The sequence below is a fragment of the Sinocyclocheilus grahami genome, unplaced genomic scaffold, assembly GCF_001515645.1.
Source record: "Sinocyclocheilus grahami isolate Dianchi unplaced genomic scaffold, SAMN03320097.WGS_v1.1 scaffold143.1, whole genome shotgun sequence".
Taxonomy (NCBI): Eukaryota; Metazoa; Chordata; class Actinopteri; order Cypriniformes; family Cyprinidae; genus Sinocyclocheilus; species Sinocyclocheilus grahami.
Window position 1 is genome coordinate 1,177,587 of NW_015505322.1, and position 13,172 is coordinate 1,190,758.

Sequence of the window (13,172 nt, forward strand, 5' to 3'; positions counted from 1 at the left end):
GAGAGAGAGAGAGAGAGAGAGAGAGAGTATGTGTATGTGTGTGTGTGTGTGTGTGACCGAGGTGAAAATAAGGCACAGAATGACCTGGATTTTGCAAGCTACAGTTGTCAACAGTGATTGTCGTTATGAAACTAATCAGTTAATGAATTTGGGGTGATAGCATAATACAAATGTTTTTTTTTTTGTTTTTTTTTTAATGGTCCAAAGAGACAGACAAAGAGGGATATTGAAGAGAAGTATCATAGAAATCAACATAGAGAGAGAAGTATAGAAATAGAGAAGCATAAATAACAGAAGTATGGAAAAACAACATTAGATTCTCAACTGGTGGGTGCAATGCAAAAAGTGGTCGCATAACGTCTGTTATGTAGAGTTGTGGACACATTGCAAATATTAAAGGTGCACTGAGCAAGCACAGTGTCGGACCGAGTCCCAAAACAAACTCTCTGCCAATCAGCAGTAAGTATCATCTAGTGATGACAGGGAGAAGAGAGCGCTCGGTGAGTGCACAGGACGGATATTAGCAGATCAACTATAGATAGCGATGGCAGATAATAAAGAAATGTAAAAAAATAAGGAAAATTTCGGAGGAACAAAACATTAAAAAGAAGGGTTACGATCAGGCAAGAGGTAGTACCGCGTAAATATCAGAGCAGCTTTCCAGCGGTGGAGAGAACTCAAGGAGCGGGAAGGCCTGGAATCGGACGCAGAGGTTGCTTTGTTTCTTCTTGATAGGTGCGTTACGTTGATTTTGTTTTGTCACACAATTTTTCTGTGTTGGGTTTTGCTTGAATATGCTACGGCTGGCAGGCATAGCAGATTCCGCTATCGTCGCTGCCAGGGTTGTGTATGTACATGTGGGGCGGAGTTATCAAAATAGGGGCGAGGTCCTGTTGGGGTATGGGCGTGTTTGTTTTGGTGCTTTCTAGGCTTGCCGTGATAGACAGTGCTGACGGTGATACCGCTGTTAAACCGCAACAACGGTTACGTCACTTGCCCACCGCGGCACCGACCCCCACCGTCATTTTGATTTTTTATAGTAATAAAAATAATTTAGTTCAGTAAAAGAACAGACACTACAATTAAAAACTGAACGCAGCTGCTCAATGCAGCGTGCCGAACGACAGTCGCATAGATCAGATTTAATTTCTCCAGTGAGGAGAGTGAGTTGAGCTGACTGACAAGAAGAGTGAGGTAAGACAGACCAGACGATCGTGGATGATTTAGTTTCGAAACGAAATGCTAAAGCGCCTTTTTGGCAGTATTTTGGATTTTGAAAAGCCTGTTGACTTTTGCTGTTTATCTAAGGTGATTTTGGAAGTTTTTTTAAACATTTGTTTCTTATTTAATTGGTTCCACAGTGTTTGCTGATTTTTACCTTATTTAAACTTTGTGTAATTTATTTATTTTATTTGACATCAAGGTGTATGCCGTGCCTCCAAGCTTTCTTATTCGTTTTCGTAATAAACTTTCTATGTTTCTTATTTATTTGGTTATATATTATACATGTTTACTTATTTCCAGTTTTGTATAGGCTACCTATTTAAACTTTATGTAAGTTATTTGTTATTTTATATTAGGCATAGCCTGCCCTATAGCATGGTGTATTTTTATTTGTTTTGTTAATAAAAGTTCTATGTTTTGTATATAGGCTAAAGTGAGTTTGGTGTTGCATTCAAGCAATTGACGCCGAATTGCCGCTAATTGAAGTGAAAGTAAAATGCGCACGCCGCTTTTGCAAGCTATTTAAAATGCGAAGGAAAGTGAGGAAAAGAGGAAACGCGCCTGCCCCCACGGTGATACTGGTATTATCGGTGTTGTCACACGTCGATTAACCGGTGGGAAAATTTCCTCACCGTCACAACCCTAGTGCTTTCAGATATCAACATCGTTTGGCAAAAATAGCTTAGTGCACCTTTAAAGGGGTCCTATTATGCTCTTTTACAAAGTCTTGATTTTGTTTTGGGGGTGTACTAGAACAGGCTTGCTCAATGCAGCGTGCCGAACGACAGTCGCATAGATCAGATTTAATTTCTCCAGTGAGGAGAGTGAGTTGAGCTGACTGACAAGAAGAGTGAGGTAAGACAGACCAGACGATCGTGGATGATTTAGTTTCGAAACGAAATGCTAAAGCGCCTTTTTGGCAGTATTTTGGATTTTGAAAAGCCTGTTGACTTTTGCTGTTTATCTAAGGTGATTTTGGAAGTTTTTTTAAACATTTGTTTCTTATTTAATTGGTTCCACAGTGTTTGCTGATTTTTACCTTATTTAAACTTTGTGTAATTTATTTATTTTATTTGACATCAAGGTGTATGCCGTGCCTCCAAGCTTTCTTATTCGTTTTCGTAATAAACTTTCTATGTTTCTTATTTATTTGGTTATATATTATACATGTTTACTTATTTCCAGTTTTGTATAGGCTACCTATTTAAACTTTATGTAAGTTATTTGTTATTTTATATTAGGCATAGCCTGCCCTATAGCATGGTGTATTTTTATTTGTTTTGTTAATAAAAGTTCTATGTTTTGTATATAGGCTAAAGTGAGTTTGGTGTTGCATTCAAGCAATTGACGCCGAATTGCCGCTAATTGAAGTGAAAGTAAAATGCGCACGCCGCTTTTGCAAGCTATTTAAAATGCGAAGGAAAGTGAGGAAAAGAGGAAACGCGCCTGCCCCCACGGTGATACTGGTATTATCGGTGTTGTCACACGTCGATTAACCGGTGGGAAAATTTCCTCACCGTCACAACCCTAGTGCTTTCAGATATCAACATCGTTTGGCAAAAATAGCTTAGTGCACCTTTAAAGGGGTCCTATTATGCTCTTTTACAAAGTCTTGATTTTGTTTTGGGGGTGTACTAGAACAGGCTCTCATACTAGGTTGTTCGAAAAACACATTATTTTTCACGTATTTTACATTATTACAACATCTCTCTCCCCAGTCTGGCATGAACGGCTCGAATAGTTCCTGTATCAAATGAAGGCCCGCCTTCTGAAATACGAAATGTGCTGTGATTGGTTAGCTGGGCCAGTGTGTGTTGTGATTGGCAGCACTCGGCGCCTGGTCGGGAAATGTCACGCCCCTTACCATAGCCGTCTGCGAGCTTCAGTGTAAATATTGCATCAAAATCAAATCAATTTGAGCGTGATTTAAACCCGGATGATTGTAAACACTCGAAGTTCATCTGTCTTGGGAAAGCTAGCGTGTCTACGACATAGTGATAACACTCGTTGCCTTCTCTAGTGCAGCTCAACAGGTCTCGTCCCATTCGTCGATATTTGTGATATCACAAATCCCGGAAATATGCGTTGTAGTCCAAACGAGTCGTTCGTTGTAGTTTTTGAAAAGTGACTTCTGTTAAATAAAATATCTCCTTTTGAAGTGGACTTTGAGCTTTGTAACTTTGCAGATCTTTTTTATACTCAAACAGCAACATTACAGACTAACTAAAGTTGAAAAAGTGAAAAAGCATAATAGGACCCCTTTAAAACAATTTAAAAAAATGCTTATCAGCCTTTTAAAGGGAGAAGAAAAAGATGCATATAATTTGTCAGAAGAGATGTTGGAGCAATGTCTTTCAACTTTTTCGCTCTCCATGGTCCACAACAATATTCAAAGCACAGATCTAGAAATTACACTTTCAAAATGATTTATTATTAAAATTTGTATTTAATAAATTTTTAGGTCCACCTAAGGTGCTCTAGTGGGCTCCAGCCACCTGGTTGAGAACCACTGAATTAGTGACCAGTGAAACTATTTCATGCAAGTTAATTTATTACTTGGTAGAATTTAGACAAATTAAAGTATCTTATAAATTAAGTACTGAATAAATAGTTGTTAAATCAAATTGTGTAATGAATCAAATTTAATAATTCAGGATTGGCAAATATCGCTTTGGAATCTAACAGAAAACAAGTGAATTGTAAATTGATTTGCTGTCAGCCCAAAGATTCATACTCCTACAAATTAGGCAGATTCACGTACAGGTTCCTAACATCCCCTCATCCTCAAAAACAATGAACGAAACTTTACAAGGGAAACTAAAATATGAAGATATTCACTTAAAGTGAGAATAAATATGATTTGTGTTGACCAGAATGACCAAAGTGTGGTTTACGTGAAACCATCTTAAAAATCTAAATCGACAGTTTTCCTATTTAGCCTGCCATGCTAATAATATTGCATGTTGTTGGTTCAAAATAAAATAGATATCAATTGATTCTAGGGAAATAATTCTTTATTGTACTGTATTTGTTTGCCACTGGATTTTCAATTTGGCTATTGAAGTAAAACCAGCGCAGAACCAGTGCAGCAGATAAGTAAGAAGTAAGAAGAGGACAGATAGAAACAGGCTGCATTTCTGCAGATCAGTATTGTTTGGCTTCTTCATTGTTAGTGCTAAAAGAGTCATTTCTCTTTTGCAGTTTTAAAGACATGAATTTGAACTCACCACTGCTGAAATGCAAAAGATGTCCAGTTGTGCACCCTTCACCTGTTTGTGGAACAGATGGACACACTTACTCCACCAAGGTAACACACACACACTGCCTGTTTGTGAGAATTGCCACTGTGTGTGTGTGTGTGTGTGTGTGTGTGTGTCTATACAGTATGTGTATACAGTTTGAATTGCTTTTCATAATGCTGTGTCACAGAGGTATTCAACCAAGAGATTAATCCCAGATCGACAATGTACTTATCTAATCTCAGCTTTATATGTGTGTGTGTGTGTGTGTGTGTGTGTGTGTGTGTGTGTGTCATATAATTTGTCAGAAGAGATGTTGGAGCAATGTCTTTCAACTTTTTCGCTCTCCATGGTCCACAACAATATTCAAAGCACAGATCTAGAAATTACACTTTCAAAATGATTTATTATTAAAATTTGTATTTAATAAATTTTTAGGTCCACCTAAGGTGCTCTAGTGGGCTCCAGCCACCTGGTTGAGAACCACTGAATTAGTGACCAGTGAAACTATTTCATGCAAGTTAATTTATTACTTGGTAGAATTTAGACAAATTAAAGTATCTTATAAATTAAGTACTGAATAAATAGTTGTTAAATCAAATTGTGTAATGAATCAAATTTAATAATTCAGGATTGGCAAATATCGCTTTGGAATCTAACAGAAAACAAGTGAATTGTAAATTGATTTGCTGTCAGCCCAAAGATTCATACTCCTACAAATTAGGCAGATTCACGTACAGGTTCCTAACATCCCCTCATCCTCAAAAACAATGAACGAAACTTTACAAGGGAAACTAAAATATGAAGATATTCACTTAAAGTGAGAATAAATATGATTTGTGTTGACCAGAATGACCAAAGTGTGGTTTACGTGAAACCATCTTAAAAATCTAAATCGACAGTTTTCCTATTTAGCCTGCCATGCTAATAATATTGCATGTTGTTGGTTCAAAATAAAATAGATATCAATTGATTCTAGGGAAATAATTCTTTATTGTACTGTATTTGTTTGCCACTGGATTTTCAATTTGGCTATTGAAGTAAAACCAGCGCAGATCCAGTGCAGCAGATAAGTAAGAAGTAAGAAGAGGACAGATAGAAACAGGCTGCATTTCTGCAGATCAGTATTGTTTGGCTTCTTCATTGTTAGTGCTAAAAGAGTCATTTCTCTTTTGCAGTTTTAAAGACATGAATTTGAACTCACCACTGCTGAAATGCAAAAGATGTCCAGTTGTGCACCCTTCACCTGTTTGTGGAACAGATGGACACACTTACTCCACCAAGGTAACACACACACTGCCTGTTTGTGAGAATTGCCACTGTGTGTGTGTGTGTGTGTGTGTGTGTGTGTCTATACAGTATGTGTATACAGTTTGAATTGCTTTTCATAATGCTGTGTCACAGAGGTATTCAACCAAGAGATTAATCCCAGATCGACAATGTACTTATCTAATCTCAGCTTTATATGTGTGTGTGTGTGTGTGTGTGTGTGTGTGTGTGTGTGTGTTGTAGTGTAAAGTAGAATATCAAGCTTGCATCTCTGGGAAGCAGATTTCTGTGAAGTGTCCAGGACAGTGTCCCTGCCCTCCAGGAAATCCAGCAGAGAAGAGAGGTACACACACTTTATTAATACAGTTCATTTCTGTTAGACCCATAAGGACTTGCACACAAACACTGCCTTTGTTTGGAAAGGAATATGTGCAATGCTTACTGCATACCGTACAGTATACACTGTTCATTTAATATATATTATGGATATGATAATATGGGACAATGACAAATGTGAGAAAAATAAGTGTCCACAATAAAGAAAATGAAAATGTTTTAAAATTCTAGTTTAACACACATACGTTTTTAGAAATGTACTGGATATGGTTTTGAAAAACATTCATGCCATTTTTAAGTACATTTTTAATTTAATTACTCTAAAAATGTGATGTAACCATTAAGTAAAAAGCAATTAAAATTTTTTCACATCTTTTTTCTATCTCTTTTTTCCCCCCATCTTCCATATTTTTTTGACATTCTAAAATATACACTACCGCTTTGGGGCCAGTAAGATACATTACATTTATCAAAAGTGACAGAAAATGCATTTATAATGTTCTAAATGATTTTTATTTTACATAAATCCTGTTCTTTTTAATTTTCTATTCATTGAAGAAACCTGAAAAACTATGTCAGTTCACACAAAATATGAAGCAGCAACTGTTTTCAACATTGATAATAATGAGAAATATTTCTTGTGCAGCAAATCAGCATATTAGAATGATTTCTGAAGATCATGTGACACTGAAGACTGGAGTAATGATGCTGAAAATTCAGCTTTAATCACAGGAATAAATTGCAATAATATATTAAAATAGAAAAAAATAATTGTAAACTATAATAATATTTCACAATTATATATATATATATATATATATATATATATATATTAGGGGTTGCACCGATCGATTAGTCGCTGGTCCTATAGAGGGTGCAACAGGATAAGAAATCTTTGAAGGACTTCCACATTTACGCTCCGTTTCCAACCAGTTAAAATGACAAATAAATACATACTCTGAAAGCGCTCCACAAGTAGGGTTGCCAACCGTCCCGTATTAGCCAGGACGTCCCATATTTTGGGCCTAATTGATTTGTCCCGCACGTGACTTCCCTTGTCCCGTTTTTTTGACTGCTATGCTGATCTAACCACTGACTGAAACAACAGCAGCAGTGCTGATCATTTGAGAATGATCACCGATACCTGTCATCATCCAATCACAGACTGGATGCGGCGCTCATGCTAACGCCAATTTCGTCCGTGTTTTCACTTCAGTAAATCAGTTTTGGTGAATACAAACTATGTGATTATTTTTCATGAGTCCAACATCCCGCCGCGCAAGAGACGTGATCAGTAAGGGAAGTCATCTTTTACTATTGTAATGTTGTTAAATAGAGAAAAACATTTTATAATTAAGTAACTAAATATAACACCAAAAGCAGCCCATATTAAATCTATAAGCCATCTTTAATTGAAAAATACGCATTTTCATGCATAGGCCTACTATACGTGTGTGTGTGTGTGTGTGTGTGTGTGTATACACGGTCACCCAGCCCATGATTCACACACGCAATCGCTCTCACTAATGCGTTCATATGAATGTAATCTTTACTGTGCTACTTTATCTGTAACGTTATCTTATTTAGATCGAGCAGAAATCTGTGAGAAATATAACGACCCAAAGACAAAAGAACTGATAAAAATGAGCTGTTATAGCCAAGAGCAATAGCCATGTGGGCAGCGCTGTGGCATATGCCATAGCTGTGCACAAGGTGTTTTTTTTTTTTGTTACAGCTCCAGGCTGATGTTCATTAATGACGTCATCAGTGACTAGTCGACTTCGACTCAACTTTCATCACATAAAAGTCGACTTTAAAAAATCAGAAGTCGTTCAACCCCTAATATATATATAAAGTTTCTTCATTATTATATTAGGACAGTTGTCACTGCTACATTTTACACTTTATGCCCCCCAAAATTGCTTATCAAAATAAATTTTAACTTAATTAAATTAAAACACATGCTCATCATAGACGAGGTGTGTTCATTTTTAAATATATCCAGACATTGTCATTGACCAATACTGCTGGCTTAATTAAGCAAGTGGTATCTAGTTATCAGCTTGGAAATCCTTTTTTCCCCTGTAAAAAAGGTGCATCTCAATAAATTAGAATGTCGTGGAAAAGTTAATTTATTTCAGTAATTCAACTCAAATTGTGAAACTCGTGTATTAAATAAATTAAATGCACACAGACTGAAGTAGTTTAAGTCTTTGGTTCTTTTAATTGTGATGATTTTGGCTCACATTTAACAAAAACCCACCAATTCACTGTCTCAACAAATTAGCTGATTGGCATGTCACCATATTCTAATCAACTCAAAACACCTGCAAAGGTTTCCTGAGCCTTCAAAATGGTCTTTCAGTTTGGTTCACTAGGCTACACAATCATGGGGAAGACTGCTGATCTGACAGTTGTCCAGAAGACAATCATTGACACCCTTCACAAGGAGGGTAAGTCACAAACATTCATTGCCAAAGAAGCTGGCTGTTCACAGAGTGCTGTATCCAAGCATGTTAACAGAAAGTTGAGTGGAAGGAAAAAGTGTGGAAGAAAAAGATGCACAACCAACCGAGAGAACCGCAGCCTTATGAGGATTGTCAAGCAAAATCCTTCACAAGGAATGGACTGAGGCTGGGGTCAAGGCATCAAGAGCCACCACACACAGACGTGTCAAGGAATTTGTCCAGAAGGCCAACAATTCACTAAAAATGTTTTTTCTATTGGTCTTATGAAGTATTCTAATTTGTTGAGATAGTGAATTGGTGGGTTTTTGTTAAATGTGAGCCAAAATCATCACAATTAAAAGAACCAAAGACTTAAACTACTTCAGTCTGTGTGCATTTAATTTATTTAATACACGAGTTTCACAATTTGAGTTGAATTACTGAAATAAATGAACTTTTCCACGACATTCTAATTTATTGAGATGCACCTGTATATACACACACACATCACATACACTTCTGGTTCATTCAAGTTACAGCATTCCACATCTGTTGTATACTGCATATTTTGACTAATTTAGTAGGTATCCTGTGCATACAATTTTCTGCACTGCACACAATATACAGTTTATATATTGTTATATAAAAGTGTTTTTTTCTCCCTTAAGCCCTAATAAATGGTAATTATGAGTATCTCATGTCATTACTTAATGAACCAACAAATTACTCTGGATCTGAAACCAATCTCTGTAGCTGTGGGAAGGGATGTGTACCCTTTAGGGTGGGTACTTGGCATGTTTTCATCTGCAACGAGAGCAGCAAAGAGAGTTCAGTACACCAAACTAGTCTTATTTTGTGTGGAATCTCAAAGCTACTGAATCCCTCAGGAACTTATTAAATGTTTGCTGTTCCAGATTGCTTGTGTCAGTGTGTGTATGCGTGTACGTGTGAGAAAGACAGCGCAGTAATGTTTGTTTTCATCATTATCCCAATGAACATAAGTCCTGTCTTCAGCTGCTCTGCTTCAGGTCTATAGAAGAAATTCAGTCACATTCACCATCAAAAGATTGTCAATGACAATTTAGAGCTTAAAGCATCACAAACTAAACTTAAGATCATGGAACTGAAGTCAAAATAGATTTATGAAGGGGTGAAAAGCATGAATATATATTTTTTTCCAGTGACCAAATATCAGTGAGATCAAAGCTCTTCATGTAGACACCTCTGTTCAGCTGCACTGCACATAAGAATGGAAAAAGAACAAATCCCAAATGAGAGAACATGACTATAAGCCCTCGCAGCTGTTTCTGAATGCAAAGCCCCAACCCTTCCTTCCTTCCAGTACTGCATCTTATCAACAATCAGCACAGATGTATGATGCATTAGCTACAAGAATTCAATCAGTTACGCTCATTAATTACTTACAACAAAACTAGATTTATCAAATACCCCAAACCATCCCCAAACAATATACACAGACTATTAAATCTAATGAACATATCAAAACACACTGGATGCAGAAAATACAATCAAGGAAATTATTTATACATTGGATAAGTACAAATCTCACCAGCAGGCACAGTTATTGCTGGTGTTATTCAATATTATGGGTTTTATAGCCTGCAGTGTCACCATTAAAAAATGTCCTGGCTCTTCCAAGCTTAATAATGGCAGTGAATGGTGGTCGAGACTTTGAAGCCCAAAAAGTGCATCCATCTATCATAAAAGTATTCCACACGGCTCGTTTAACTATTTTAGGAGGCATTTTATTAACAGGGTTAACAAATGACTTCTAAAGTAAAGCGATGCATTTGTGTAAGAAAGGATTCGTCTGAAATGTATTTGTCTCCAAGAAGTCAGTCATATACACTTAGGATGGCTTGAGGGTGAGGAAATCATGGGGTAATTATAATTTTTGGGTGATCTATCCCTTTAATAACCAGCAATGAAGCTGGATGTTTTATCTATTCCTAATGAAATCACTAATCAAGTTCAGCTGTGATCAGTAAAGCTAGAAAAGTGTATACTTGAAAATTCCTATTTATAAGTCAATATAGTCCAACAGTGGTTGCACACTTTTTCAGCAACCCTGGTATTTAACCAATTCATTTAACTAGATTAAATGACTGGAATTTTCTACAGGCATTGTTTTTAAAGACTCGAGTTTTAAGCCTCGAGTCAAATCAACAAGCTCCAAGATTAATCACATTTCCTTTGATTCAAAGCAAAAAAGCATTTGAAAATCAAAAACAGGGTACAAGACTGTCTGCTTAAATTCTACTTAAGCCATGAATCAATGTAAGCACATCATAAATGATGGTCAAATTTAAGGTGACCACCAAAAGTAGGGTTTTGGACACTATGCGGATTTGTGTTATGTGTGTTTTTCTGCCTAGAGTGTGGAAATTCGGAGATGACTGGAGTGGTTAGCAGATTACGAGAGTGGATCACAGTTCTTCATGAGAGTGGCAATCCCAGCAAGAAATACAAGTTCCAGAAGCCAGAGAAGAGTGAGCACACACACACACACACACACACACACACACACAAAACACATCCAAACTGATAATATTTGTGCTAACCTAATAACCATCATAATGGTGCTCTGTATGTCTGTGCAGTGGTGGACATGAGTAAGATGCCTCTCTGTAAGGACTCTCTGGGCTGGATGTTCTCCAGACTGGACACAAACTTGGACCTTCAGCTCGACCAGTTAGAGCTATCCAGCCTGAGCTCAGAGAAGAGTGATGTGTGCACTAAAGCCTTCTTCAGGTCATGTGACACAAACAGAGACAGGCTCATTTCCAGCCAAGAGTGGTGTTCCTGCTTTCAGAGATATCAAGGTAAACTTACGCTTTAATCAGACAGTAATTGTTTCTCAGGGGGACGTCTGTAAAAATAAATCTGCGTAAAACTCATGCGTTGGGATGAAGATAAATTCATGCTGGAGGTGTGAGTTTGTGAAAATACGAACCCGGAAATGTGCTTCTCACATGGTCAGTCACATTGCTTGGACAATGAATAAATTAAAATGTCATTTAACATAGGGGTGGGCAATATGGCAAAAATATATCACGATTTTTTCCAGGAAAATCACAATTGTATCACCATTCTGTAATGTTGGTTTTACTATTTTGCGAGTTGTCTGAGCAGTACAGACAAACTAATTTCCCTATTTTAAAAACAAAGTCTAACAAGGTGACAAAATATAAAATAAAAAAAGAATGGCAGATATTTAGGCCAAAGTGGCGAAGATAAAAAAATCTTTGTCATTATTTTATCTTTGTTATTAAAAATATAAGAACAAAGATACACATTACAAATACGAATAATATACAAATAAAACAAACAGTGCTTTATTTTTCAGGTATTTAGCAGTAGCATTCAAGAAATTGAATGAACAAATATAAAGATAAAACACTATATACACTTCACTGTATAAATTATACATTTATTCTTATTAAAGCAACTGTATTAAAGTTCTTCAGTCAAGAGCAGTGAGTGATTTTTCTCTTTGTGTTTTGTTGTTTTATTATCATTAAAGGGACAGTTCACCCAGAAATAAAAATCCTGTCATCATTTTCTCACTCTCAAGTTGTTTTAAGCCTGAATGAGTTTCTTTCTTCTGTTGAACATACAATTTATTTTGAAGAATGTGGGGAACCAAACAGTTGTTGGTCCCCAGTGACTTCATTAGTATTTTTTACCTACTATGAAAGTCAATGGGGGCCAGCATTCTTCAAAGTATTCCCACATTCGTCAAAATAAAATAATATCTTATTTTGTGTTCAGCACAAGAAAGAAATTAATACAGGTTTGGGACAACATGAGAGTGAGTAAATGATGACACAATTGTAATTTTTGGGTGAACTATGCCTTTAATGATAAGCCGCAGCATGTTCAGTACTATTAGTCTGCTGTCACTTTAAGAGCTGCATGCATCCGTTTTTCTCTCAACTGTTTACTTTCACGTTAGACATAACCAACTGTGTTTATATGTGAATCTTGTGTGTTTTTGACATTATTAGCACAATCAGATGCAAATTATAACTTAGTCCAGTAATCAGGTGCAGTTTGACAGGCTTTTTAGTAGGGATGCACCGATACCACTTTTTCCAGTACTCGCCTGATACCGATACTTTTATTTTTGGTACTTGCCGATACCGAGTACCGATACCAATATTTTTATTGCATTTGTAAATTTTTAAAATATTGGGTACAGAAACCAAAAGAGTATGTATAATGTTAGTTGGTTAACTTTATTTATCAAATAGATAGTCAAACCTAAATTTATTCAGACACCTTCAACATTTCTCACATTATCACAGTTTATTCACTATAGTTTAGAAAATGGTAATACAATATGACAAGAACTCAGAGTTAAACGGAGTCAGAACAAATTCAGCTTGATAATGTTAGATAACTTTGATAGAAAGGTATGTAGCCTAATGGATTACAATCAACCAAAAATCATACAGCTGTTAGTATGACAGTATTTACACAACTATCAATATTTAGCCGGGCAACCTTTAGCCTTAATGACAGTCTGTAGTCTCCTGGGCATGCTGTCACCCAGCTTCATGCAAACCTCAACTTTTTTCTGTTTTACTGGTAGTCCACTGTATGAAGAAATTTTGGGTATGATTTGTCACAGTTT

At 36.4% G+C, this 13,172-nt stretch overlaps 1 protein-coding gene across 3 annotated transcripts in view; it reads left to right on the forward strand.

Annotated features, from left to right (window-relative positions):
* Positions 1-13,172, forward strand: part of spock3 (SPARC (osteonectin), cwcv and kazal like domains proteoglycan 3) — a 38,679-nt gene that overhangs the window by 15,978 nt on the left and 9,529 nt on the right. For all 3 annotated transcript variants that reach the window (XM_016280744.1, XM_016280742.1, XM_016280743.1), the window contains 4 exons: positions 4,426-4,531; positions 5,976-6,075; positions 10,912-11,025; positions 11,137-11,358. In XM_016280744.1, coding sequence (XP_016136230.1) covers positions 4,426-4,531; positions 5,976-6,075; positions 10,912-11,025; positions 11,137-11,358 — 542 coding nt within the window. The remainder of the gene's footprint in view (positions 1-4,425; positions 4,532-5,975; positions 6,076-10,911; positions 11,026-11,136; positions 11,359-13,172) is intronic.